A 25,482-nucleotide genomic window follows, 5' to 3' on the forward strand; every position below is an offset into this window, starting at 1 on the left:
TGTGACATGGATGCTGTCTTATCCAAGCACCTCAATCCCCTGAGTGTTTTCCCTCAGTTCAGTTTCCATGTTATAACGCAGTCCCATGGTTGTCATTTTTAATGGTTGCCAATTGCTACATTTGGAGGATATACCATCATTTGTCACCATTTTTGTTTTTTGTTTTTTGGTTTTTTTCGTTTTTAATGACATTTGTTTTCTTTCTAATTTTACAATGTTTTCACCGTTTTGATTGCTTTCAATATTTTGCAATTTTAAATAAAGCTGTGTTGAACAAATTTGTGAGTGGGCCGTTTTGGTTTGCTTCTACCCTTTTTTTACATTTCAGATTATTTCTTTAAGAGAAATGTCCAAATCTTGAATTATCAGATAAAGGAATAGTATTTATGATTTTGCTGTACACTGAGACATTTCTCTGTATATCCCCACCACACTAAAATGTGTACTGATTTGTAACATAACCCAACCTGAAACAAAGGTTATTCCAAGTCCCGATGACTTATTTTTTAACAAGTTTTGGTCTAAGTAAATGAAGTCATTTAAAATTTCCCTAGTTAGTACAAAGGTCTTGAAAGCGCCTCTGGAATTATATGGTATCTGTGGCATTCCTCACGAAAATAACAAAGAACCTGAAAGGCACATTTCAGTCAGCCTCATTGTATGTTGTTCCTTTCTTAATTCTAAGCTTTCTAATTGCTAAGCATTTCATTGAGGGATTAGTCATTGGGCTTGAGTTGCCTAATGGAATCAGTCATTTTCCATGCCACTGAACACAAGTCAGGACATTTCAATGGCAGCTGTGAGCTAACTGAATTGGGTGTGTATTTGGTGTGTTTCTGCACGCCTACATCTTCAAAAGCAGAGGACAAAGAACACTGACAAGACAAAGAACACTGACAAGACAAACAAGAGGTAATTCCTATTTTCTCGGTTACCTTGAAGTTTGCCTCTGTTTATCCTAAGCTTTAGTATTCTTATCTATTAGCCTTAGAAGTGCTGCTCCCTGAAATTGATTTCCCAGGAATATTTGGACCTCCAGGAGATCATGTCCCATTAGTGTCAACCACAGCATTGTGATTATTTTTTTTTAACATGCTTAATTGTTCTGTCTTCTTTCGTGCGAGTGGAAAAGTACAAAAAAATAAATCTGACCTGGAATTACTCTGAAGACTGTGGGTACTTGCTACTACACACAGAACAGAAAAATGTATACTGCTATTATAGCTTTTTATCCAGCCAGCCCCAGAGAATTCAAGTGAAATAGTGGAAAACCCAGCCAGTCTTCTAGATGCATGATTCCAGGTGATACCAGACATTCTAGGAGATAAACATCCCATGGATCAATTGAATTTTCTACCTTTGAACTGGTTTTTTTTTTTTTTTCATTGCAGAAGCTTGTTTTCTGCAGCACTTCAACACTCAAACGAGTGCCAACTTGCGTCTCATTTTAAGAGAGAATTTCATTATTGAGTTAAAGTCAAAGTCAAGATAGACAAATTATTTCCTAGTCCATTTCTCTGTGAATTGTGAAATCGCCTGATTTGCTTTCATTCACACTCCCTGTTTGCCTTCACTCCCGCAGGTCACAGCCCGGGGGTGGGGGTGGGGTGATGACCCCCCGGCCAATGATTCCTCTGAAGCTGATATCCTCAAATTGGCAGGGCTTTCTGGGTTAGGATAACACTGGGTAATCCTAACGAAAGCCCTATCCAAGCGCAAACTTCACAACCAAACAAACCAGTTTTACACACCCAGGAATTTAATTTGGCCTCACACTTGCCGTGGAAAAAGAAACACAAAAGAAGGAAAAAGCTGGCAGCTCAGCCAACAAGCAGCTGCCTTCTGGACGCATGGCCAGCTTGATCTAATTAAGAAACATGAGCAGTCCCATGACAACTGAAGACAAAGTTTCAGATGAGACACAAGGTTCTTGACAGCGGCTGGGGAAAACCGTGAGATTTCCAGCCCAGGTGAATCTCTTTGATCTTTGAAAAATGAAGCAAAGGACAAGGATAGCCTAAATGTGACAGCTTTTTTGCACATCTAGTGAATAAGAGGCCAAGTCTAGAATACAGTCAAACAGTAATCTCAGAAGGAAATTTGGTTTAAGCTTTAAAAAACCGATGACTTTCCTGGCTACAACGAAACAAACCACGTTTGCTTATTCATACCTATGCTGGGAAATTAACAAAATCATGGCTTAGGTGCACATCCCATTCCCAGTCCCGCTCACCACCAGCCCCTTCAAGCTCACCTCCTAAAGAAAGCAAACCAAAACAGTGTAGTGAAAGACACTGGGGATGTGCTTTCATCCACTCCATGCCAAGTATTTTCTTTTCAAACCTAATCTGAAAAATTCCCGCTAAGGCAAAGCAAGTGCCAGTTCCTGCCCTGAGTGAGAAACGCAGTGCCGTCGCTTACCTGTGATCAGCACCGCCTTTTGATCCACAGGTAACAATTCTTGGCCCGAAAAATAAGTATACAAGAGGAAACACGACAGGGAGAATAGGATCGAGCCCCAGAAGAGGGACAGGCTGAGTAGGCAAGCCCCTCCCCAGAGGCCTGCCAGGCAGACCACCTTTCTCCCCACCTGCCCTTGGCTCTTCTTGAATCTGCAAAGAATTGTTGCTCCCAGCACTGCGGTGACAGTCAGGCACAGCCACCCCTGCTCAGAGAAGAAAGTGCCCATCCTCAGAGACACTGCACCCTTCCGTGCTCAGGGCCAGCGAGTCAAGTGGGGAAAGGCAAGCTGGAGACAGGCTGGGTTATATGAACGGAGAGACAAGAAGGGAGGGGGAGAAAACACCCAGGCTCACTCTGAAGGAGCGTGAATTAAGCATACGCATACAGCCACATAATTCCTGGTGGGTAATTTAAACCAGTCTGCAGCTGAAATATAAATACTAGGGCGCTTCCTATTTGACTGTTCCTCCAGGCCCACTGCACACATGACCCAGATGTGTACTCACTCACAGCAAACATGCGCATTATTTTTTTTAATGACCTCTGGACAGATAACTAGTTGGGTAATAACTGACAGAATTCAATCTATCTGAACAGTGAATAATAATCCAACCTCTAGCTCGCGGGAAATCTCTTCTCCTTTAGGAGCCTGTGGTGTGTCTGTCTGTGGAGCCCTTTTCCTGGCTCAAGGGTGCATGTGTGTGTGGGCATCACTGATTTTGTCCACATCAGCAGGACTCCTGCCGTCCCCCCACCAGAGTCAGGCTGAAGGGTTAGATGGAAAGAGAATATAGAAGTAGAGGAAGAGATTCTTGGCAGATGAGAAGTGCTCTGGTCTCACCAGAGGAAACATGTGCTCGGGAAAGACAACACAATAATAACAATTTAAATAACGGACAGTATCTATTAGTACTTATTTGTGCCAGGGGCCATGTTCAGCTAAGACCCTATTCTCTGCTGAGCTCTGCTCCAGGCACTGGTACTCAACAGTCAATATGCACAGTCTCTTTGAAAACAATATGTCTATGAAGTAAGTCCTATTACTGTAGTAATTTTATGAGTGAGGACACTGAGGCATAGAGAGGTTAAGAGACTTGCCCAAGATCACACAGAAGTAGAGACAAGCAGCCTTGTTTCAGAGCTTTGTGCTCTAACCCTTCTACTGCTTGCCTTAGGAAAACAATAAAAGACAATTGGTACATTATGTAGTAGCCCTTCTTTACTTTAGCCTCATTTGAACCACAAAATATTTCAAGATGGTTGTTATTGTGCACATTCTACAGAGAGGAAAACTGAGGCTGAAAGAGGATAAGTTACTTATGCAGGATAGTTATAGCTCTTTGCTGGAGGCCTCAGCACTTTGTCAGTGGCTCCTGTGCTGGGGCTGAGGTCAAACACCCATGTGGGTTTCCTGATGGTGCACACCCACCAGAGATGGAGCAAACCTTCTCCTGGTGGCAGCCTACATGGCTTCCCAGCTGCTCAGTCCTGGGGCTCCCAAGGACAAGGCAAAAGCTGCTGTGACGTGTAAGTCTAGGTAAGGATGCTCCCCGCCCTCTGCCGGGAAAGGGGATGTGCTATATTAAGAATGTGAGCTTTATTTTTTATTTTTTTATTTTTATTTTTTAACTGAATATATTTTTACAATGTTGTGTTAACTTCTGTTGTATAGCAAAGTGATTCAGTTATACATATATACACATGTTCTTTTTTTACTATTATTTTCCATTATGGTTTATCATAGAATATTGAATATAGTTCTCTGTGCTGCACAGTAGGACCTTGCTGTCTATCCATTCTATATGTAATAGCTTATACCTGCTAATCCCAACCTCCCACTCCATCCCTCCCCTAACCCTCTCCCCTCTAGCCACCACGAGTCTGCTCTCTATGTCTGTGAGTCTGTTTCTGTTTCATAGATAGATTCGTGTCATATTTTAGATTCCACATATAAGTGACATCATATGGTGTTTGTCTTTCTCTTTCTGACTTCCATCTGACTGAGCTGAATCGGGTCTCCTTTTCATCCCCATTATTCTGTCTAGAGCTTTCCTTGAGACCATCCTTGCTTGGCCAGTGTCCCATTTCGGGCAAACTCACACTTAGTTTCCCCGGAGGAAGGAGCCAGTTGGATCAATCATTCTTGTTAATGATGCCACTGAGTCACCTCTACCTTCAAAAAAGCACCTTCTGAAGACAGGATATCTTACCTAAAAGAGAGGATTCTCAACCCAGGGAGCAGGGGAATGCTGAGAATACTGGAACGTATACTTTCTTAGAATCGATGCCTCTTGAGTTACAAAGGGAATTTGAAGACGTACTGTCTCATCTAAAACAGGGATTCTCTCTGTAACATCCCCACCAAGTGGTCATCTTGTCTACTGCCAGTACGCCTCTCATAACAGGCACTGCAAAGCCTTTGAAGCTGACTTTCCAGTTCATAACAGCTTGGAGTATTAGAAAGATCTCCTCTAGAATGAGTTTGATCATGTCACTTGTTCTTCCTTTTCCACTTGGAGTCACATAGGCCAATTGAGTCCCTATTTCGTTCAGATATTTGAAGACTACTATCGTGTCTTACCTTCTCCAGGTGGATGGTCCTCGGTTCTCTCAATTGCTCCTTCTATATGGTAGAATATGATTTATCTGGTGCTTAGTGCCTGAAGCCATCACATTTTTAAGAGTCCAAACATTTAAAAAATCATGTTGTTGCAATAACTGAAGAATACGTTGTTATGATGAATGTAGCATAGTGCCAACGTGATTCACCAAGCAGAGAACAACCATGTGTTGATGTCACCATGACCGAAATGTCAAGATACGGACAGGGTGGTACAGGTTGTAACAGATCATCTCACAGACATCAAGGTGGTCTTGCTGGTAGCACAAGTTTTGTTATGATTTTCAAGTGGTTCGATGATAACTAACGTTTTAAGTGTTGAGCTGTAACTGTGCAAATATATAATATCTATTCTCTGTTTCACATTGGGAGGGGGAAAGGATAACCAGATATTTGTGCTGGATCAAGTCTTTTTTCTATCACTGAACTATTGTGGGGTGATGATGTCTAAATCATTAATTCCAAAGAGGTTAGATCTCAATTTATTGTGTAGGGTTTCAAGGATCCTTAGCAGTCTGGCCTTTCTTAGAATGGAATCCAAGTATTTACTTCTCCTCTGAAAGGTTAGGCCCAGAAGAGGTCACAGTCTTTTCAGTACAGTGCAAACGGCACAGAATAGAGCAAGATTATCACCTCCCCTATCCCTAAAGTTATATCTTTACTTATATGTCCAAAGACTCATTTGCTCTTTTGACAGTAGTGCCCTATGGTTTACTCCCATTGTGTTTGCTATCAAGGAAAATTCCAATTTTTGTAGCTTTCTTATCACTAAAATTATTTTGTTGTAAAATATAATGTGGAGAAACTGTCCAAAATATAAATGAGTCCATCCTGATACAGATAAATGATTGAGTAAGTAAATAAATGGAGAAAAAAATTTATGTAGATATTTTATGTAGATAACTACAAATAATTTATGTAGATATACCCACTCAAGGAGGTGAAACAGAACTCACATTTAAGGAGTGTGGGCTGCACATAATGACTTTCTTCCAAGATGCACAGCATAGAAACTGAGAAAGAGAGGAACCTGATGTGGAGAAACCTGACAAACTCCATCTCAGCCAGGTGATCAAGGTCACCATGACCCGTGATAAGTCATGCGATGAAAATGGCACCATTATCATTGCAGGACATTCTGCAGAGCACCAGACCAACACTCTTCAAAACTCAAGGTCATCAAAAACAAGGAACTTCTGAGAAACAATCACAGCCCAGAGGAGACTAAGGAGACATGACAAGTAAATGTGATGTATGATCTTGGATGGGATCCTGGAACAGAAACAGAACAAGGACATCAGGTAAAAAGTATGGACTTTAGTTAATGATAATGTGTCAGTATTGGCTCCTTAGTTGTGACAGACCCCCCACAGTAATGGAAGATGTTGAGAGCAGAAGAAGGTGTGTGCAAGTACAGAACTCCGTACTCATCTTCATAGTGTTTCTATAAATCTCAGACTATTCTAAAATTGAAAGTTTATATAGTCTATATAGTGTATATATAGTAATATATAAATATAACTATTAATTTTATAATAAATATAATGGTATATATTATATGTAATACATTATAATCAGTATGTTATATTTATATTATAATAAATCATAAATGTAGCTATAGATATAAATATATCTAAGTAAGCTTTTTATCTTAGAGTAGATTTATAGAAAATTATGAAGATAGTACAGGATTTTATTTATACATATTATATATATATTTATACTATACATATGTATACATGCATAGTACATATATATGCACATACAGTAATCTATTATATATTATATATAAATATAACAAGTAGTATATAATATATAGTTTTATGTATTATATATAATATATAATAAGATAATACATAATTTTATACCTTATATAATATATATATCCCAACAAATGAAAATAAATTATAACACCTCCTTGGTCAAGAAGGAGAGCATTGTTAGAAGCTCCTAGGAACCCTTCTCATGCCCCCTCGCACTCACTGTTCTTTCTCAAAAGTAAGCACTATCCTAACTTTTAACACTATAACTTAGTTTTGCCTGTTTAACTTTATATAAATGGAATTGGATAGTAATTAATAGTCAGCTTTATCGTTCAGCACTATGTGGATTCAGTCATACTGTGTGGGTGATAGTTTTCATCACAGAAAGCTGGGGTGGGCAAAGTATAGCCTAAAGGATAAATCTGGCCTATTACGTGTTTTTGTAAATGAAATTTTATTGGAACACAGCCATGCTCATTTATTTACTTATTTCTGTGGCTGCTTTCCTGCTACCATGGCAAAGTGTAGCAGTTGAGAAAGAGATCATAATACCTGGAAAGCCTAAAATATTTACTATCTTGCTCTTTATAAAACATTTTGCCAACCTTTGCTGTAGAGCATTGCGCTACATAAATACACCACTATTTATTTCTCCATTATATTAGTGGGAGATTGAGCTTTTCACTTTGCTGGCTGTCATGAATAATGCTGCTAGAAATGTCTCTTGAGGCAAATGCATATCCATTGCTGTTGAATATATTCAATGGAGTGGAATTGTGGGATCCAGAGGACATGCATAAACTCAGCCTTAGCGCCAATTACCTTCAAAATGATTGCGCCAATTCAAAGCAGAGTGTGAGAGCACCAACTGCTTTACCTTCTTTCCCCAAGCTTGGCCTCTTAAGTTTAGCTGTTCTGACAGGTTTGTGGTAGGATCTAATTGAGTTTTAAATTTCATTTCTCTGATGACTAAGACTTTTGAGCACCTTTGCAAATATTTATAGGCCATGTGGTATTTTCTTTGTGCAGTGCCTGATGAAGTTTCTTCTCCATTTTTCTAACTTCTTTAGATGGATGGTTTTAAAATCTTTTTCTTTTTAAACTGTATGCATTTGGAGGCTATGAGATGTTTTCTAAGTTTGTCTGAGCTGCATCCCCCATGTTCGATGTGTACTGTTTTCATTTTTATTCACTGAAAAATATTTTATAATTTCTGTTGGGATTTGTTCTTTGTTCCATGGGTTATTTAGAAGTGAATTTTGTAATTTCCAGACATATGGGTAATTTTAGTGGTATTTTTATTGCATTTTCTAGGTTAATTTTACTCTGATCAAAAAACATATGTGATCGCAGTCCTTTGAAATACCTTGAGTCTTGTTCTATGGCCCATCATACAGTTGATTTCTGTAAATGTTCACATGTACTTAAAAAGAATGTATAGTCTATTGTTAGTTCCACTGTTCCATGCATGTCAGTTAGATGCTGTCCATCCCTTTAGTTTCTTTCTTTCTTTTTTTTTTTTAACTTTTGTGCTTGCTTGCTTGCTTGATTGATTGATTTTGGCTGCGCCGGGTCTTCGTTGAGGCATGCGGACACTTGCTTGTGGCATGCATGGGGGATCTAGCTCCCTGACCAGGGATGGAAACTGGGCTCCCTGCATTGGGAGCACAGTCTTACCCACTGGACCACCAGGGAAGTCTCCATCCCTTTAGTTTCGGTTTTGCTATATTCTTACATTTCAGATACGTCTTTTCAAAGCACCACATACTAGGGTACCTTTGAAAATTAATCTAGTAGAATAATCTTTGTCTCTTAATCAAAGTAATTCATTTACATTAAATGTGTGTTGATATATTAAGTTTAAACCCGTGGTTTTACTGTTTACCTTCTATTAATCCCTTCTATTCTATATTACTTTTCTTCTCTTTTTTGACTTCGGTTGAATTAATTATTTTTTTTAGTCCATCTTCCACCCTCCCCCCTCATCACATTGACAGTTACATACTTTTTATGATTCATTTAATAGTTACTTATGAGGCTTATCAAAGTGCAACATGGTTTGGTACTTTGGCTCCCTATCTACATAATGCAGGACCTCTGAACACCTTGACACCATTTCACCCTTTGTGACTTAAATGCTATCGTCGTCATAAATTTTTATTGTCTAGATATGTCAATCCCCCATGACATGACTATATTTGTTTTATACAATGTTCAGTTAACTTTCCCACAGTCATTACCCTTTGTGGCTTCTCATTCCTTCCCACATCCCTACACTTACTCCTCAGGTCATTGTTCTTTGGTATTTCCTTTAGTGTGGGTGGTGGTGAGGAAATCTCTCAGTTTTTGTTTTTCTAAAAATGTCTTCACTTCACCATCTTTGAAGGATATTTTCACTGGGTATAGAATTCCTAGTTGGCAGTTGTTTTCTTTCAGCATTTTGATGCCTTTGAAGGAGATGTTTTCTATTTTATCTGGCTCTATTGGATAAGCTCTCAGCAAAAGGACTGATCCTAATTATCTTGTCTACTGTTACCAGAAGCGAAGTTCTCAAGTCTTTTTTATACCTTCTGGTAAGGCCCAGCTCTCTCTGTCCTTGTAAGATATGTTATTTATATAAAAATGGAAATCCTGTTAAATTTAATGTAGTAAATATTGGGTCCACTGTTTTAGCCTCCTAGCAACATGTCATGGGAAAATCTACGTGTATCTTCCATAGCTTTAACTAAGTATTGAGGCAAGACATTTAATAGAACATTAATACATTCATCACATATTTATAGAGTTACTACTATATGCCAGATGCTGTTCTAGGTACTGAGAATACAATAGTGGGGAAAAAAAATGACTTGGCTCATGCTCTCATAAAGTTTAAATTCTAGTCAGGCAGAAAGACCAGTAAATAGCTAATTCAATATAGCTATGAGAGATGTGCCACTGGAAAACATTTTTTCAAGCTGATTTTAATCATCTGACATGTCTATATCTTGCCAACAGTGATATCAAAAGTGACCTTGTCACCATGTGAGGATACAGCAAGAAGGTGGTCATCTGCAAACCAAGGAGTGACGGATGTCTCAGAGAAAGCAAACCTGCCAGAAACTTAATTTGGACTTCCAACTTCCAGGGCTATGAGAAAATAAATTTCTATTATTTAAGCCAAAAAAAAAAAGTGACCTTGTCAAATCTCTTGCTAAAATCCAAAGTCAGTATGCTTATTCATTCTACCAATCAGCAGAATGATTCTAATCTGATGTATTTATTTACTGATCAGCCATGTTAATTCCTGATAACTGTGGATTCCAGGAATTCTAACTTCTAAGATTACCCAAATCACTCTTTTTATAAGACCCATGATGAGAATCTAATTCCCCACTCTGGTCCATGGTTTTCAGAAGGCATTTTCTTTCCCTTGTTAAAAAGACAAAACTGGGAGTGTAGGGCTTCCAGAACTCAGAAACATTTCTCAGAGTAATTAATCAACACACAAAACAAAAAGATGTAAAATATATCAGAAACAGTAAACATGGCGGAGTGGTAAAAATGCAACATTGTTAAACTACATTTGAACTTAAGAGATCAGCAACTTAAAAAATATATGTGTACACACATGTATGTATGTATACATATATACACACATATACACATACATACCTCACGTAACTACAAACCAAACATCTATGATACATAAGCACACAGAAAAAAGAAAGGATTTCAAATGTAACACTAAAAATAGTCATCAAGTAACAAAGGAAGAGAAAAAATGAAGAAAGTAGCAAAAAAGAATAACAAAAACAACCCCAAAACAACAAAATGGCAACAAGTACGTACCTATCAATAATTACTTTAAATGTAAATGAACTAAATGCTCCAATCAAAAGACATAGACTGGCTGAATGGATACAAAAACAAGACCTATATACATGTTGCCTATACGAGACTCACTTCATATCTAAAGACACACACAAACTGAAAGTGAGGGAATGGAAGAAAGATATTCCATGTAAATGGAAATGAAAAGAAAGCTGGAGTAGCAATCCTTATATCAGACAAAGACTGCAACAAGAGACAAAGAAGGACATCACATAATGATTAAGGGATTAATCCAAGAAGAAGATATAACAATTGTAAATATATATACATAGCAATATTCATTGCAGAATTATTTACAATTGCCAAGATGTGGAAGCAACCAAAGTGCCCATCAGTAGATGAATGCATAAAGAAGATGTGATACACACACACACACACACACACACACACACACACTGGAATATTACCAGCCATAAAAAAGAATGAAATCTTGCCATTTGCAAAACATGGATGGACCTAGAGGGTATTATGCGCAATGAAATGTCAGGCAGAGAAAGACAAATACTGTATGATTTCACTTATATGTGGAACGTAAAACAAAACAAAACAAAACAAAAGAATAAACATACCAAAACAGAAACAGGAATCATGGATATAGAGAACAAACAGGTGGTTGCCAGATGGGAGGGAGGTGAGGGGAGAAAAGAAATAGGCCAGGGAGATTAAGAGATACAAACTTTCAGTTGCAAAATAAATGAGTCATGAGTAAGAAATGTATGGTGTGAGGACTATAGTCAATAAGGATGTGATATCTTTGTGGTGACATATTGTAACTAGACTTATTGTGCTGATCATTTTGAAATGTGTAGAAATACCACATCACTATGTTGTGTAACAATGTGTTATGGGTCAATTACACTTCAAAAACAAACAAAGAAACAAAGAAACTCATAGAAAAAAGAGATCAGATTTGTGGTTCCCAGAGGTAGGTGGTGGTGGGAGGGCAAATTGGATGAAGGCAGTCTAAAGGTAAAAACTTCCAGTTAGAAGATAAATAAGTACTAGAACAACATGCTAAATATAATTACACTGTTGTGTATGTTATATGTGAAGGTTGTTAAGAGACTAAGTCCTTAAGAGTTCTCATCACACACAAAAAGTTCTCTCCTATTTCTTTAATTTTGATCTATACAAGATGATTGATGTTCACTAAACTTGTGATAATCATTCCATGATGTATGTAAGTCAAATCATTATTTTTATCCAAGTATAGTTTATTTACAATGTTGTGTTAATTTCTGCTATACAGCAAAGTGATTCAGTTATACATATATACACGTGTGTGTGTGTGTATCTTTACACACAGACACTCTTTTTTATATTCTTCTGCATTGTGGTCTATCATAGGATATTGAATATAGTTCCCTGTGCTCTACAGTAGGACCTTATTGTTTATCCATCCTATATATAACAGTTTACATCTGCTAACCCCAACCTCCCACTTCATCCCTCTCCCAACCCCCCCCCACAAGTCTATTCTCTATGTCTGTGAGTCTGTTTCACAGATAGGTTCATTTGTGTCATACTTTAGATTCCACATGTAAGTGATATCATATGGTATTTGTCTTTCTCTTTCTGTAAGTCAAATCATTATGCTGTGCACCTTAAATTTATATAGTGCTGTATATCAATTGGATCTCAGTAAAACTGGAAGAAAAAATTTTAATCTGTGACTATGCTTATTGCATCAAGGTTGTTTGTAGGTAAAATCCAAACCTGGATTTCAGCTTCACAGAGGAAGCAATCCTATCTTTAAGTTTAGTGACGTTTCATATTTTTTAGTTTGTAGGCTGCAAAACTCTTCCTCTGTAATTTTCTTAGAAAATCTTTGCTGTAATATTCTGGCTGATAATTTTCCTGGGACTGTAACTAAACAATTGGACTGCAACTTAATAATAAAATTGCCTAGATCAGTAAGTAGTTCCCAAATTTTTCACTTCATAGACTAGTAAACTATTTTCAAAAGGAGAGAGATACACATGGAGTCACCAATATTTAGTTTTGCCAAGCAAAAATGCATTAACAAATCAACTACTGACAGTCTACACAAGAAAAAATATTTTAACACTGAAAAGATGAACACAGTCTCAGAATAAAATGTGGTCTCATACTGATTAATTTTAACTTTATAAGAAACTTTCTATGTGGTCCTCCTTTTTCAGGTATCACCCCAGAGAAGTAAAAACTTTGTCACCAACTGGCAGCAGGTAATGGATTGCCACTTGGGAACCAAAATGTGAGGTGTGAGAATGGAAAAGCTCTTGCTCTTAAGACGACAGAATTTCATGCTCAAGAGACGTAGGGAACAGGTTTTGGACTCTGTGGATAGGAAGCAGCATGTGAAGTTCCAATACTTTTATCTCTGCTCTTGTTTGAGGACCCATCCCCTTCTCGACTCTTAGCACTGACCACAGCAAGGGCAATAAACAAGCTCCAAGATGGAAAAGCCAAGTACAAACACACACACAGGAACTCACACACACACCCTTTAAGTTCAGTCAGTACATTTAAACACAGATTACAAGGTAATTCTCCTCCTGCCAAGTAGGTTTGTAACCTCAATTAAAAAAAAAAAGATTTAAATATTCCTCTGCCAACCTGATGGTAATTTTGGCTTTATGTGCACACAGATATATAACCTGAATATTCCTAAGTCTTTGGCTTTCTGGGACCTTCCTTCTCTCTCATCAAGCTGGAGTCCTAATGCCTCATCAGAGCTTGACATTATCCCTGAAGATGGAGGGGTGCAGGGGCAGGGGGTTTGTATTTCTCATAAAGCATTTCCTGCTGCCAGCAGGTCCAGGTCCCGGTCTGGCTCCTACCAGAAATTCCATTCCCTGTGACCGCAGTGATTCCCTTCAGGTTGCTGCGTGGGACTCTGAGCTCATAGCCTTCTCTTCACATGGCAAAATGACTTCTGGGTTTGTCCTCAGCAGAGGGGTGAGCTGGGACAGGCTGCACTCCCGTTAAACACCCTATCGCACAATCTCTGGCAGCATCCGTACAACACACTTTCCCTGGAAGCTGCAGGGTGGGAGGTGGCCCCTAGGGGACTGCACAAGGGCTACCTGAGCATCGATCGCTCACCAGCACTGCTCAGTGAAACCTCTTGGCCCTGCCTGGCCGGGAGCATTTTCTCAGGCTGATTCTCTCCCCGGGGACTCGACTCTGCGTGCTTCCAGTACTTTGTGCTAATGAAATAATTAAGTGGAATAGCAACAGGTGAAACGAAGGGAAGTTTAGCTGTCCTGGTTGAAGCCAAGGGGAGGTACCGGCAGCTGTCTTGCCGGGTTTTCCCATCACCTCTGAGCAGCCCCAAGGCACCACCACAGGACACAAGGGCTCCCGGACACGTGACCAGATGATCATTGATTTAATCTAAACTTGCAGTGAGGACCCTGAGGAACAGAGAGGGGATAATATTTGGCTAGACCGTGAGCATCAGAATTCGGTATATAACCAGAGCGCTTGCCGTGTGTGTGTGTGTGTGTGTGTGTGTGTGTGTGTGTGTGTGTGTGTGTGTGAGCGCGTGCATGCATGTGTGTATGGGGGTATAAGTGTGTATGTGCACATGTGCCTATTGTGTGTAGGTGTGAATATACAAGGGTGAGTCAAAAATTATCCACACTCTGGTTATATTAAAACTTCTGTTGGCCGCACTGTCTTATCAGCACTTTCCATTCAGGGCTACTGTCTCCCCAATCACTGCTGTGCAGGTGTGAACGTGTTACATCAGTTCATTTGTAACTGCGGTGCGAGCAAAAATGGATGGCCTGCTTGTGATTTGCACGAAAGAAGAGCAGCGTGCAGAAATTTGTTTTTTGTGGTCTGAGGGTGTACCTGGTGCCGTTATTTATCGAAGACTTTGTGCGCAGTATGGAGAAAGTGTTTTGTTGTGAAGAAGTGTGTATGAATGGACAGAGGAGTTCAAGGAATGTTGTACAAGTGTCAGCTGTCAAAAGGAGCCGGATTCACTTCTGATGAAGAAGTGAAGACAGCGGTGCATTCGTGGCTCGCAGCTCAGCCTAAAACATTTCTTAATGAGGGAATACAAAAGCTTGTTGAAAGGTGGACAAAGTGTATTGAAAGGCAAGGAGATTATGTCAAAAAATGATGTATTTGTCTTTTCAAAAAGTTAGTTAAAATAAATTTTACAGCCAGAGTGTGGAAAATTGACTCACCCTTGTAGATGACTCTGTGTATGTGTGGGTGTAAGTGTGTGCATGCGTGTGTATATATGTGTAGGTGTGTGATTATGTGTACATGCACATGTGTTTGGGTGTGTGAGTATTTGTGGGAGTGTATATGTGTGTGTGTGTGGGTGGGGGTGTCTCTGTGTGTACATGTGTGAGTGTATGTATGTGTGCCTGCATTGCACATGTGGATGGCTGATATGGTCTCCATCCTTGTTCCTTTACAGTTCTCAGGCCCAGACACTAAGCATCTCCTTGGGCTCTGTAGTCTGTAAACTGGAGATAATATTAATAATATTTCCCTCATTGTATTCTTAGGGGGATCATGTGAGCTCAAGGCCAATTAAGCATTTAGTCCAATGTCAGGCGCAAGGTGCTCATTCAATAATGGTTGACTTCAGGAATGTCAATCTTACTCATGAGTCAGGAGGCCATCCTGACCTTCATTTAATTACCTTTCTGGTGACATTTCTAACCGTGGAGACCATCCACAAGCCAACTTTGCCTTTATGAGCCACTTATGGCCATAAATCCAATAGTGAAACAATGAGGGTAGATGGGGTGGAGTGAGCTACTAAAATTAAACAATAACAGATTGACGTAATAATTGTTTTTTTTTTTTCATTTTATTTCGTCAGTTATTTACTGTGTCTGTTCAGTGCCAATAATTGGAAATGCAGACCCCTCCTTTTCCTCGAGGGACTCACTGTGAATGAAGGAGTAAGATGTACCGATGAATCCATTGTCCTTGCCTCCCATACATTGTATAGCAGAACAATAATATTAGTAAAGCATCAGCTTGAAAGATCCATGAGTTCTATTTTGATTTAACCACTTGGAGACTGACAAGGGTTCTCCGTCTACATAACTTTACTTCTGATGAACACATTAAGAAATCAACCCAAAAATATTTCTGCCCATGTATCCAAATATTTCTCTCTCTTCCTAGTCTCCCTCTTAAATGTCTTGAAATTTGTCTACACCCCCTGTCTCCACTTCCTTTCCTCACTCTTGGAAAGGACTGGAGTGTGAGAATTCTACCCTGAATGGGAAGAAGGGTGATGACGTGAATGCCCAGCTCTCACTAGGCAGAATGTTTTGCCAGCTCCTTCCCAAAGCAGAAGGCAGGCCATGCACCCCCTTCCAAGTCAGTCAGCCAAGCCAGAGAAACCATCCCGTCAAGGTGGGGCCTCTGAAAGCAGTTCTTGTACGTGGTCTAGAGGTAGCGCCCACTTTTCACTGACCCATGGCAAGATGACAATCACCAGTAAGGACAATGTACTGAGTTTTCATACGATTGAATTCATTTAGTTTATTTTTTATTTTTTTATACATTTTAAATTTGGGAGGCTTTTTATGTATTCATTGCTGTGCATGGGCTTTTCTCAAGTTGCAGCGGGGGTGGGGGGGGGTTACTCTTCCTTGCAGTGCGCAGGCTTCTCAGTGCAGTGGCTTCTCTTGTTGTGGAGCATGGGCTCTAGCCGTGAGGGCTTCAGTAGTTGCAGCAAGTAGGTTCAGTGGTTGTGGCGCATGGGCTTAGTTGCTCTGTGGCATGTGGGATCTTCCTGGACCAAGGATTGAACCCATGTCTCCTGCATTGGCAGGTGGATTCTTAACCACTGCACCACCAGGGAAGTCCCTAAATTTTAAATTTTTTTAAAAATATGTATTTATTTATTTGGCTGCGCCAACTCTTAATTGCAGCATGTGGGATCTTTTTAGTTGCACCATGCAGGTTTCTTAGTTGTGGCACGTGGGATCTAGTTCCCTGACCAGGGATTGAACCCGGGCCCCCTGCATTGGGAGCATGCATTGGGAGTCTTAGCCACTGGGCCACCAGGGAAGTCCCTGAATTCATTTAATTTAAAGGATTTTCTTCAGAGAGTATAGCCTTCCTTTCTTTTTGGCATTAAACTATCTTTTTGTGTATGAAATGGTGGTGATAGGATACCACAGTTTGGTTGTTGTTTCTGGTTTGATGGCAAAATTACTTGGCAAAATTAAAAGGTGGTGAAACTTCATGTCTCCCAGGTTTTGATCTGAAATCTTACCAGTGTTCAAAATTCAAAAACATGGGAGTCCGGCTAACATACAACATGATGGATCTGAGTAAGACAAACCTTGGGTGGAAATCCAATTCCACTGCTTACTTGACTGTATGAACTTCCCTCTCTTCTCTGAGCCACAGCCCGTTCACCAGTAGTGGGATAATAATTTGTACCTCATATTGGTAATAAAGATAATCTATGTGAATAGCCTGGCATATCAAAGTTTTCTACAGCAGCCATTATCACAAGAATCGTTTCGGCCTCAACAAAGACTCCAGCAATATAATTCTGTCGGTTTCTGTCCCTTTCTCTTGGGATTTACAAGTTGAGAAGTAGGAGCTGCTGGGAACCAATGCACAGTTTGGTGTGGCTTCCCTCCTGTGGTCATGGCTCCCAGGCTGCAGGGTCACAGATGGAAACACGCTGGCATCTGTATCTCCAGAAGGGAGATTAAATCTAGGATGAGTCTGTTAGAAAGAAGGCATTTTGAAATTTGGGAGCACAGCTGAATACCAAAAGTAAATTACACCATAAGCCAGATGTTCCAGGAACTTCATTTCCATTTTTTTTCCTTTGCCTGAAGGAAAATTTTAGTTCATAAAGAAAACGAGCAGAAATTGCTATCACACAATTGTTCATGGTTATTTAAAATGAGACCATTTGAAAATAATCAAAGATGCATACAATGATTTACAGAGAAAGTTGTTCATTTCAGTGTTATTTATCATATGTTAAACGCAGAAACATGCTGAACAGCGTTCCGTAAAGGATTTGTTACATCAATTAAGGTACTTTCATTTGATGGACTGCTATACAGCCATTAAAAATCATGTTGTTGGAGAATATTTAATGACTTGAGAAAAGGTTTGCAATATTTTTTGAGCAAGGAGAGCAGGTTACAAAGTCGAATATGTAATATGATCATATTTTATGTGCTTATCACCCAGATATCAGCTGGAACTTTCTAAACTTTGGGATCCAGATAAGACTGGCTCAAATTCCCGGTGCCACAGCCTGGGGATGTCAAAGCCTTACCAAGATTTCTTCAAGATCCTAGGGACCCACTGGATTAGGGCCCACCAAAAAAAAAAAAAAAAAAGATCCTAGGGACCTACCCTCTTACAGTTCCTTCTGCTTCTTCTAAGTCTCTGCTTCTCGCTACCATTCTGAGCGCAGTGTGAAACCTGACGTCTCTTCTTTATTTGTAAAACAAAACTTAAAGCAGTAAAGTCAACTTTATTGACGTTCCCACTACCTTTAGAGGCTTGGAAGTTCGGGTGGGAGCGATGGAGGGGACGGAAGAATATCAGTGTAGTGTGGTGACTAGCGGCCCCACTAGGATATGTTCAGGTCCCACGTCCACGACCCTGTGAAGGTGACATTATCTGGGGGAAAGGGATCTTTGCAGATGTAATTAACATGAGGATCTCTAGATAAGATCATCTTGGATTAGGATGGACCCTAATTCCCATGACAGTTATCCTTATAAGAGACAGAACAGAGGACAGAGGGAGAGGGGGTGAAGGCCCTGTGGAGATGGAGGCAGAAATTGGAGTTGTGCTGCCACAGCCAAGGAACACCTGGAGCCACCAGAAGCTGGGAGAGACGAGGAAGTACCCTCTTCTAGAGACTTCAGAAGCAGCAGGGCCCACCCAATACCTTGACTTTGGACTTCTGGTCTTCTGAACGGTGAGAGAACACATTTTTGTTGTTTAAGCCGCTAAGTTTGTGGGAATTTGTTATGGCAGTCCTACAAAACTAGCACAATCACCAAAGTGCATATAATAATAACGGGAACTCTAACTAGGGCCTACGTGTCCTCCCACCCTCATCCCTGTGGAGTGTCACCGACTCATAGATGCTTCTTTGAGCTTCTCTCACTTTCTCTTTAACCCCTTCCTCTTCCTCCTTCCCTTATTGTCCCACAGGTTCTAACTTCTCCTTCTTCTATCCTGCAGAGTTCTCAGCTCACAACTCACTCTAACACTCGATTTACACGTTCCAGACTTGTTTCACCCACATGCTTCCCCAGCTCAGTGAGGGAAAAGTCATCTTTCTAGTAGCGCTGGATACCAGCACTGGACTCCTCTTGACTCTGATCTTTGACTCAACCCACAACCAGTCCATCAAGAAATCTTGTCGTCTCTGCCTTCAGAATATATCCACTACCTGACGAGTGCACTGCTACTAACCTGGTCCAGGCTACCATCACCTCCTGCCTGGATGACAGCAGCAGCCTCCTGATGGGTCCCTCTGATCCCACCCTTGTCTTCCTACAGTCCATTCTTAACCCAGCACCAGAGAAATCCTTTCATAACCATAGTGCTATCACATCACTCAGGGTGCTGAAAACCTGGCAAGGTCTCCCCATCTCACCCAGCATAAAAGTCAAAATCCTTAAGTGGTTCCAAGGCTAGATAATCTGGTGCCTGTTGCTCTTGATCTATGACTTCTATCCTGTTATTCGTTCCATTCTAGTCATAAAATCCTCCTTGCTGCTCCGCAAACAAACAGGCAGGACCCTGCCTTGGAGTCTCGTTCCAGCTCTTCCCTCTGCCTGGAATAATCTTGTCCACTGGCTTAACTCCTTCACCTTCTATACTACCTTCTTCAAGGTCTTCTGCTCAATGCACCCTGCCCCCACCTCCTTCCCCCTCAACACACTCTAAATTTTCCCATGAAAATAAGCTAAGTAACAAGCTCATGGCAAAAACAAAGGCTACAATCTATCTACCAAAAATGAAACAGTTGTCATGAGAATGTTGTTATGTTTATTCAAACTAAAATAGGAAGTCATTTTTTTAACCAATGATCATTAAATATAATTTGGAGGCACATAACTCAAAAAAATTCAAATGCTTTGATCTGCCTGATTGATTTCACAATGTAGAATGGCTTTGCCAGTTATATGATGAACACTTTCCATATGTTGAATGAGGTAAACCTTCAGTTACAGAGTTGCTTTAAAGTATACATTAAGACACATGATAAGATTAAATTATTTTATCAAAAATATTGTGTTCACAAGACTACATTTGTGTTGAAATGAACACTATTTTGATTTACCCAATTCTGAGAACACCTAGTTAAACAAGATGCTTCTGAATGAAAAAATAGCAGCCATTCCACAGGGCCATCCCACTGCTAGGCAGGAAGACTTTCCCCTGGTGTTTTCGCTCTCTTTCCTCCCATGTTCCTAACACCTTATGATCCATGTTATACCTTTGGTCCCCCAAACCCTCCCCTGTATTTCCCCATTTCGTGTCCTACTCTCTTCCCTAAGGCTCTCTCTCAGCTTCATCTCATTCCACAGGACTTGGGGGAGTGATGCAGGGGCCAGGTATCTTTGGATCCTGGGAGTAGAAGAAGGGAGAAAGAAGGCAGCTCTGTGGTCTGGCTTCAGGATAGATTATCTAAGAGATGATCAAACCTTGCAGACCAGCAAGATTAACTTGCTGATGCTCTGGGGCGTCTTTTGGTTAGGAAGCCATGAGGAAAACACAGTGGAAGCAAAAGGAATGGAAAGACAGAATGAATCTAAGAGACTTTGCAATTATTAACTACTATGCTAATAGTTAAACTATAGCATGGTTTAAACTAATTAGTTTAATATGAGAATGTAGGAAAAGAAGGGAGGTATCAAAATGGTATGGCCAATGCCAGGTATTGCTGGAGGTAAGGGATTCACTTCTGGATATATTAACATAAATGGACCATCCCCATAAACACATCCCAGTGCCAAGTTCATATACATTTGGGAATCGTCAGCTTGGGGTTCAGAGTTGAGAGCAAGAGAAATGCAGTGTTCTTTTAAGTGAAGGATGTAGACATAAAAGAATAAAAGGCTCAAGGTCCAATCTTGGGTTTTACACAGTTAGGAGCTGGGGAGAAAATACAAAGGAGCCAAAGAAAGAAAACGGAGAGGAGAGGATGAAGGAGGAGGGGATGGAGGGGGAGGAGACAGAGAAGACCGTAAACAGGGAGTGTTAGTTAAAGGAGAAGGGATTCTACAGGAAAAGTTTAGGCTAAGCAATATTGCCTGTGACAGAGTAATTCAAATGCGTGACAACGCGAGAGGGAAGGTTCCTTGCAAAAACAGGAAAATCTAAACAAATGGTAAATTTTAATTTGTCTTACATAACTGAATCCCTAATGAAACACCTGTGCGAGAATTGCATTTAGTATCACGTAATGAACTCATGGTAGTCACAACACTGCCATTGGTTTTATAGGTGCATCTGAAGAGTATATATGTTACTTTTCAAGAAATGCCACCTGAATGTTCCTTGTAAACAAAGATGGAGAAATAAAAGGAACTTCATTTCTGTACTGTGCACCACCTATTTACATTATATTATACTGCCATGGTCTCTGAGGGAGGAAAACATTTGGCTATGCTCTGGGTTAGGTAAACACCCACTAAATGTTGATGCATGCATAATTAGAATGACTAAAATAATCCTGGCATAAAATTACCCTCGCAGTTAGAGAAGAGACAAAATGAAGTAATTTGATCATGAAAATTTATACAAGTCGACGCTCAATTTTCAACGCAGCTAATTGAAAACCACTTGTTATTCAAACCTCACTTTCCCTCCTGGTTTGTACTTTTTTTCTCCTTGCCCTGAGAAAGAGGGAGGGGACAGGAGGGTCCCAGGGGGAAAGTCATCCTATTGAGATGGTGGAGCAAGAGAATCGTGTTTATTTTTCTAAAGCAATGCCTCCTAAACTTTTACCTGTATTGATTTTGCCACCCTTGACACATTTTCGTGGGCATGTCCAGGATAATAGGCCATCCTGTCCTCTCCCACTCAAACAACATTGAGATTACAAAACGGGCATTGTTGTAGTTGTAATCTTTTTTAAGTAACAGTTTTATTAAGACATAATTCACAAATCATACAATTCGCGCATTTAAAGTATACAAGTCATTGGTTTTTAGTCTTCACAGAGTTATGTGCAACCGTCACCGCATTTCATCACCCCAAAAACACGTACTGGTATTTCCTGGGATCACTTTCCAAATAAACCACTTGCTCTTGAATACTTGCCTCAAGGTCTGCTTCTGGGGAAACTCAAACTAGGACATAGTGGTTCTCTCTCACAATCCAATCACCAGAATTCCTTGCCAAGCCTATCCTGAGATACATCACCCTCTCCTAAGAGGACTTCCCGTATACAAGAAGGACATATTGATGGGGTTTGTTCTTCATTTCCTGAAGGGAATTCAAAAGAAGCAGGTCTGGAGCAGATATCTCCTGGAGGTCCCAGTCATTGTGGGGATGGGTGTATTTTATAGCCGGCTTGCTGCACAGCAGTGGGGAGTAGGCAGTAGAACACTCACTGAATGATAAACATAACTGCTGTGGTTGTCACTCCTAGGATTATGTTAGCTCTTACTGCATTGTCCCACACTTGGCGTGATGCTTGGAACACAGCAGGTGCCCAACACATGCTCTCATTTAAGAAAGATACTCTTTGCAGACCAAGCTGAGTTCCAGTCCACAAGAAGGGAGGAAAGAGGGCAAGCCATTTCTTTTTTAAGCTTGCGATGCAGAAATTGTACACATCACTTCTGCGCATACTGTACTGGCAAAAACTTAGCCACATGGGCACATCTAGCTTCAGGGGAGGCTGAGAAATGTCGTTTTTGTTCAGGATGGTCATGTGCTAACAAAACCCTATGATTATGGAAGAAGAGAAAGATATACTTAGGTAACAAATAGCAGTCTTCTACCAAGCACATATTGGTTTTGTTGGTTGGTGTAGTGTGTTCTTTGGTTATGTGCCAAGAATCCTTTCTCTTTAGAAAACCACATCTGACGTGTTCTATAATACCTTTCTCTGTCCAATAGTTGGGTGGGACTGATTCCCATCTGTACAGAACAAAGGCCCCTATAGATATCCAAGTCCTAATCCCTGGAACCTGTGAATATTACCTTCCATGGCAAAAGGGACTTTGCTCATGTGCTTGAGTTAAGGGTCTTGAGACAGAGAGATTATCCTAGATTTTCTGGGTGGATCCTAAGTGTAATTACAAGTATCTTTACAAGAGAGAGGCAAAGGAAGACTGAACTGTAGAAGAGAGCGAAGGCCATGTGACAACAGTGGGAGCAAAGAGAAATTGGGAGTACTCTGTTACTGACTTTGAAGATGAAGGTGCCACGAGCCCAGGAATGCAAAGAATGTGGCTCTTTGAACTGCAAAAGACAAGGAAACAAGTTCTCCTCTAGATCCTCCAGAAGGAACCAGAGCTGCCAGCACCTTGACTTAGCCCCGTGAAATTAATTTCAGATTTATAGCCCCCAGAACTGTAAGAGAATAAATGTGAACAGTTTTAAGTCACCAAGTTTGCGGCAATTTGTTACAGCAGCTGTAGGCAACTAATATGCCGTCTCAAGGTAGATGATAGTCCAGTCTCAGTCAATCAGAAATCATCTCCTGTGATTTGTTAAGAGATAATCACATGACCCATACTGTCCAGTCAGAGTCTTCCCTGGGACTTTTGCTGGAATTAACAGGAAAAAATAATCTTTCTCAAGCATCCAAGGATAAGAAAGTTGCTGGCTTTGGTTGCCAAAGAAGCCTATCTTTTTGCCACAGGAAGAGGACCACTCAAACAGTAGCAAGTAGAGATGGGGAGACAGAACTCTGATAATATTTGACGCCCTGAAGCTAGATCCAATTTTTGAGCTTCCAGTTATAGAGGCTGATCATTTCTGCTTTTGATTTACCTATATTGGGATGGATTTCTGTGATTTGCAACCCAAATAGACCTGATTAACTTGGTTGGTATCCACATTCTTCCAGCTCTGAAGATAACAAAAAATAAAAGTGGCAGAGGTAAGCTTTGCTATCTCTGGGGGTCTTTTGTGTCCTACTAAGAAAGCTCCAAATGCTTGAGCCCTGAGAAGAGAACCCTTGGCCAAGATGCTCAAAATGACATGTAGTTTTAATCAGCACTATTTAAACACTGAGTTTAATCAGGGAAGAAGAAAAAAACCATTGACCCAAATAGGATGCTTGATAATTCTGAATAAGTGCTATAAATGCTTATAACAGAATGTTAAGATGCTTAATTGCTGAATAAATGAAATATAAACATTCATTTTGTTACTTGGAGAGTTCTTTAATATGTAATGGGGAAAAACAGTATATCAAATGCACTGTAAGTGATAAATACTTGTTTACTTTTCTAAAACAAATCAATTCTTGAAACCATTAACCACCATTTAAATGTAACTCTTTTTTCTATTTATTTCTCCCTTTTGAATCTTTTTCATTAGTGGGAGAAAACAGGTTTATCCAGGAGATAGAGAAGCATAGTGGAATGAACATGGAGTGGAGAGGGGTTTGGAGTCTGAAGCCTTGGCTTTTAACCCCAGCTCTGCCAATTACTAGTTCTGTGACCTTGGCTAAGTCGCTGAATCTTACTTGGGTTCCAGGTGTAGCTTGAGACTCCTGTCGGGAATCTCTTACCCACATCTGATAGCTGTAGTGATAAACAACTTTTAGGGCAATATCTCTCAGTCTTTACTGTGCAGAGAAATTCCCTGGGGACTTCCAAATTTTGCAAGACTTTTGCACATTTTTATTACGTTTGGAGAGGGACCCAAAATCTGCATTTTGGATAAAATCTCAGGTGATATTGATGTTGCTGCTTCACACTTTGGAGTAACAAGGTTTAGGGTGTCTTCCAGGCTCACAATGATCTTCCTTCTCTAGAAACTGCCCCAGGTTTTAGCAGTGGGCTGTTAATAGTTGTTCTTCTACCCCCTTGCCCTAGCTGACTACAGTAGAAGTGATTTTTGACCCAACCTGGGCCAAAAGAAGTGCTCACCTGCAAATGTGGGTTTGAACAGAGAGAACCAAAGCTGGGACATTCGTTCACTTGCTCATTCGTTCAGCAGTTCTTTTCAAATTCTCTCTGCTCCAAATACTATGATGAGCAGTGGAGATACACCAGTCAATGAAGCAGCGCATTCATTCTAGTAATACACAAGATTATTTCAGATATGCTAAGTGCTTTGAAGTGACTGGAGAATTTCAAGAGTTACAGGAGACCTACTTTATAAACAGGCACGTTGGGGAAAGCCAAGCTCTTCCTTCCCTTTCTACAGGGACGGCGGAGGCCACATGCTGAATATGATGGTGTAACAAATGAAAGAAGGCTGGGTCCCTTGTGATTTTGTGCAGGGGAGCTATTCACCCCTTCCCTGAAGGCTAATTGGACTGTGATGAGAGTGAGAAAAAAACTTGTATTGCATTAAACCACTAAGATTTCAGGGTTTATTTATTATAGAAGCTAGCACTGCTTAACATAAATACATAAATTATTAAACTCTTTCTGAGATTCTAGAAGTTGCCAGTTTTTCACTTAAATTAGCTAGAGCTATTCTCTACTACTTGAAGCCCAAGGAACCTTAATGAATACACTTTCTGTGAGAATCTGATGAGCTAATAAGTACAGTATAGTATAAAGTGCTGAACATCTGTGAGGAATTATAACTATAATCTGATTT

General features: G+C 40.1%; 1 protein-coding gene and 1 long non-coding RNA gene across 3 annotated transcripts in view; one reads left to right on the forward strand and one right to left on the reverse strand.

Moving 5' to 3' along the window:
- HSD17B2 (hydroxysteroid 17-beta dehydrogenase 2) overlaps nt 1-2,887 on the reverse strand; it is a 62,726-nt gene extending 59,839 nt beyond the window's left edge. The window contains exon 1 of one of the 2 annotated variants that reach the window (XM_057712932.1): nt 2,422-2,887. In XM_057712932.1, the coding sequence (XP_057568915.1) occupies nt 2,422-2,689 (268 nt within the window). In that variant the 5' untranslated portion in view covers nt 2,690-2,887. The remainder of the gene's footprint in view (nt 1-2,421) is intronic. The other variant, XM_057712933.1, reaches the window with a different exon arrangement.
- On the forward strand, nt 676-10,018 carry LOC130839086 (uncharacterized). Its single transcript, XR_009049763.1, has 3 exons — nt 676-912; nt 6,216-6,384; nt 9,844-10,018. It is a non-coding gene; the product is annotated as an uncharacterized LOC130839086 (long non-coding RNA).
- The last annotated feature ends 15,464 nt before the right edge of the window (nt 10,019-25,482 follow it).

The sequence above is a fragment of the Hippopotamus amphibius genome, chromosome 16, assembly GCF_030028045.1.
Source record: "Hippopotamus amphibius kiboko isolate mHipAmp2 chromosome 16, mHipAmp2.hap2, whole genome shotgun sequence".
Classification (NCBI taxonomy): Eukaryota; Metazoa; Chordata; class Mammalia; order Artiodactyla; family Hippopotamidae; genus Hippopotamus; species Hippopotamus amphibius.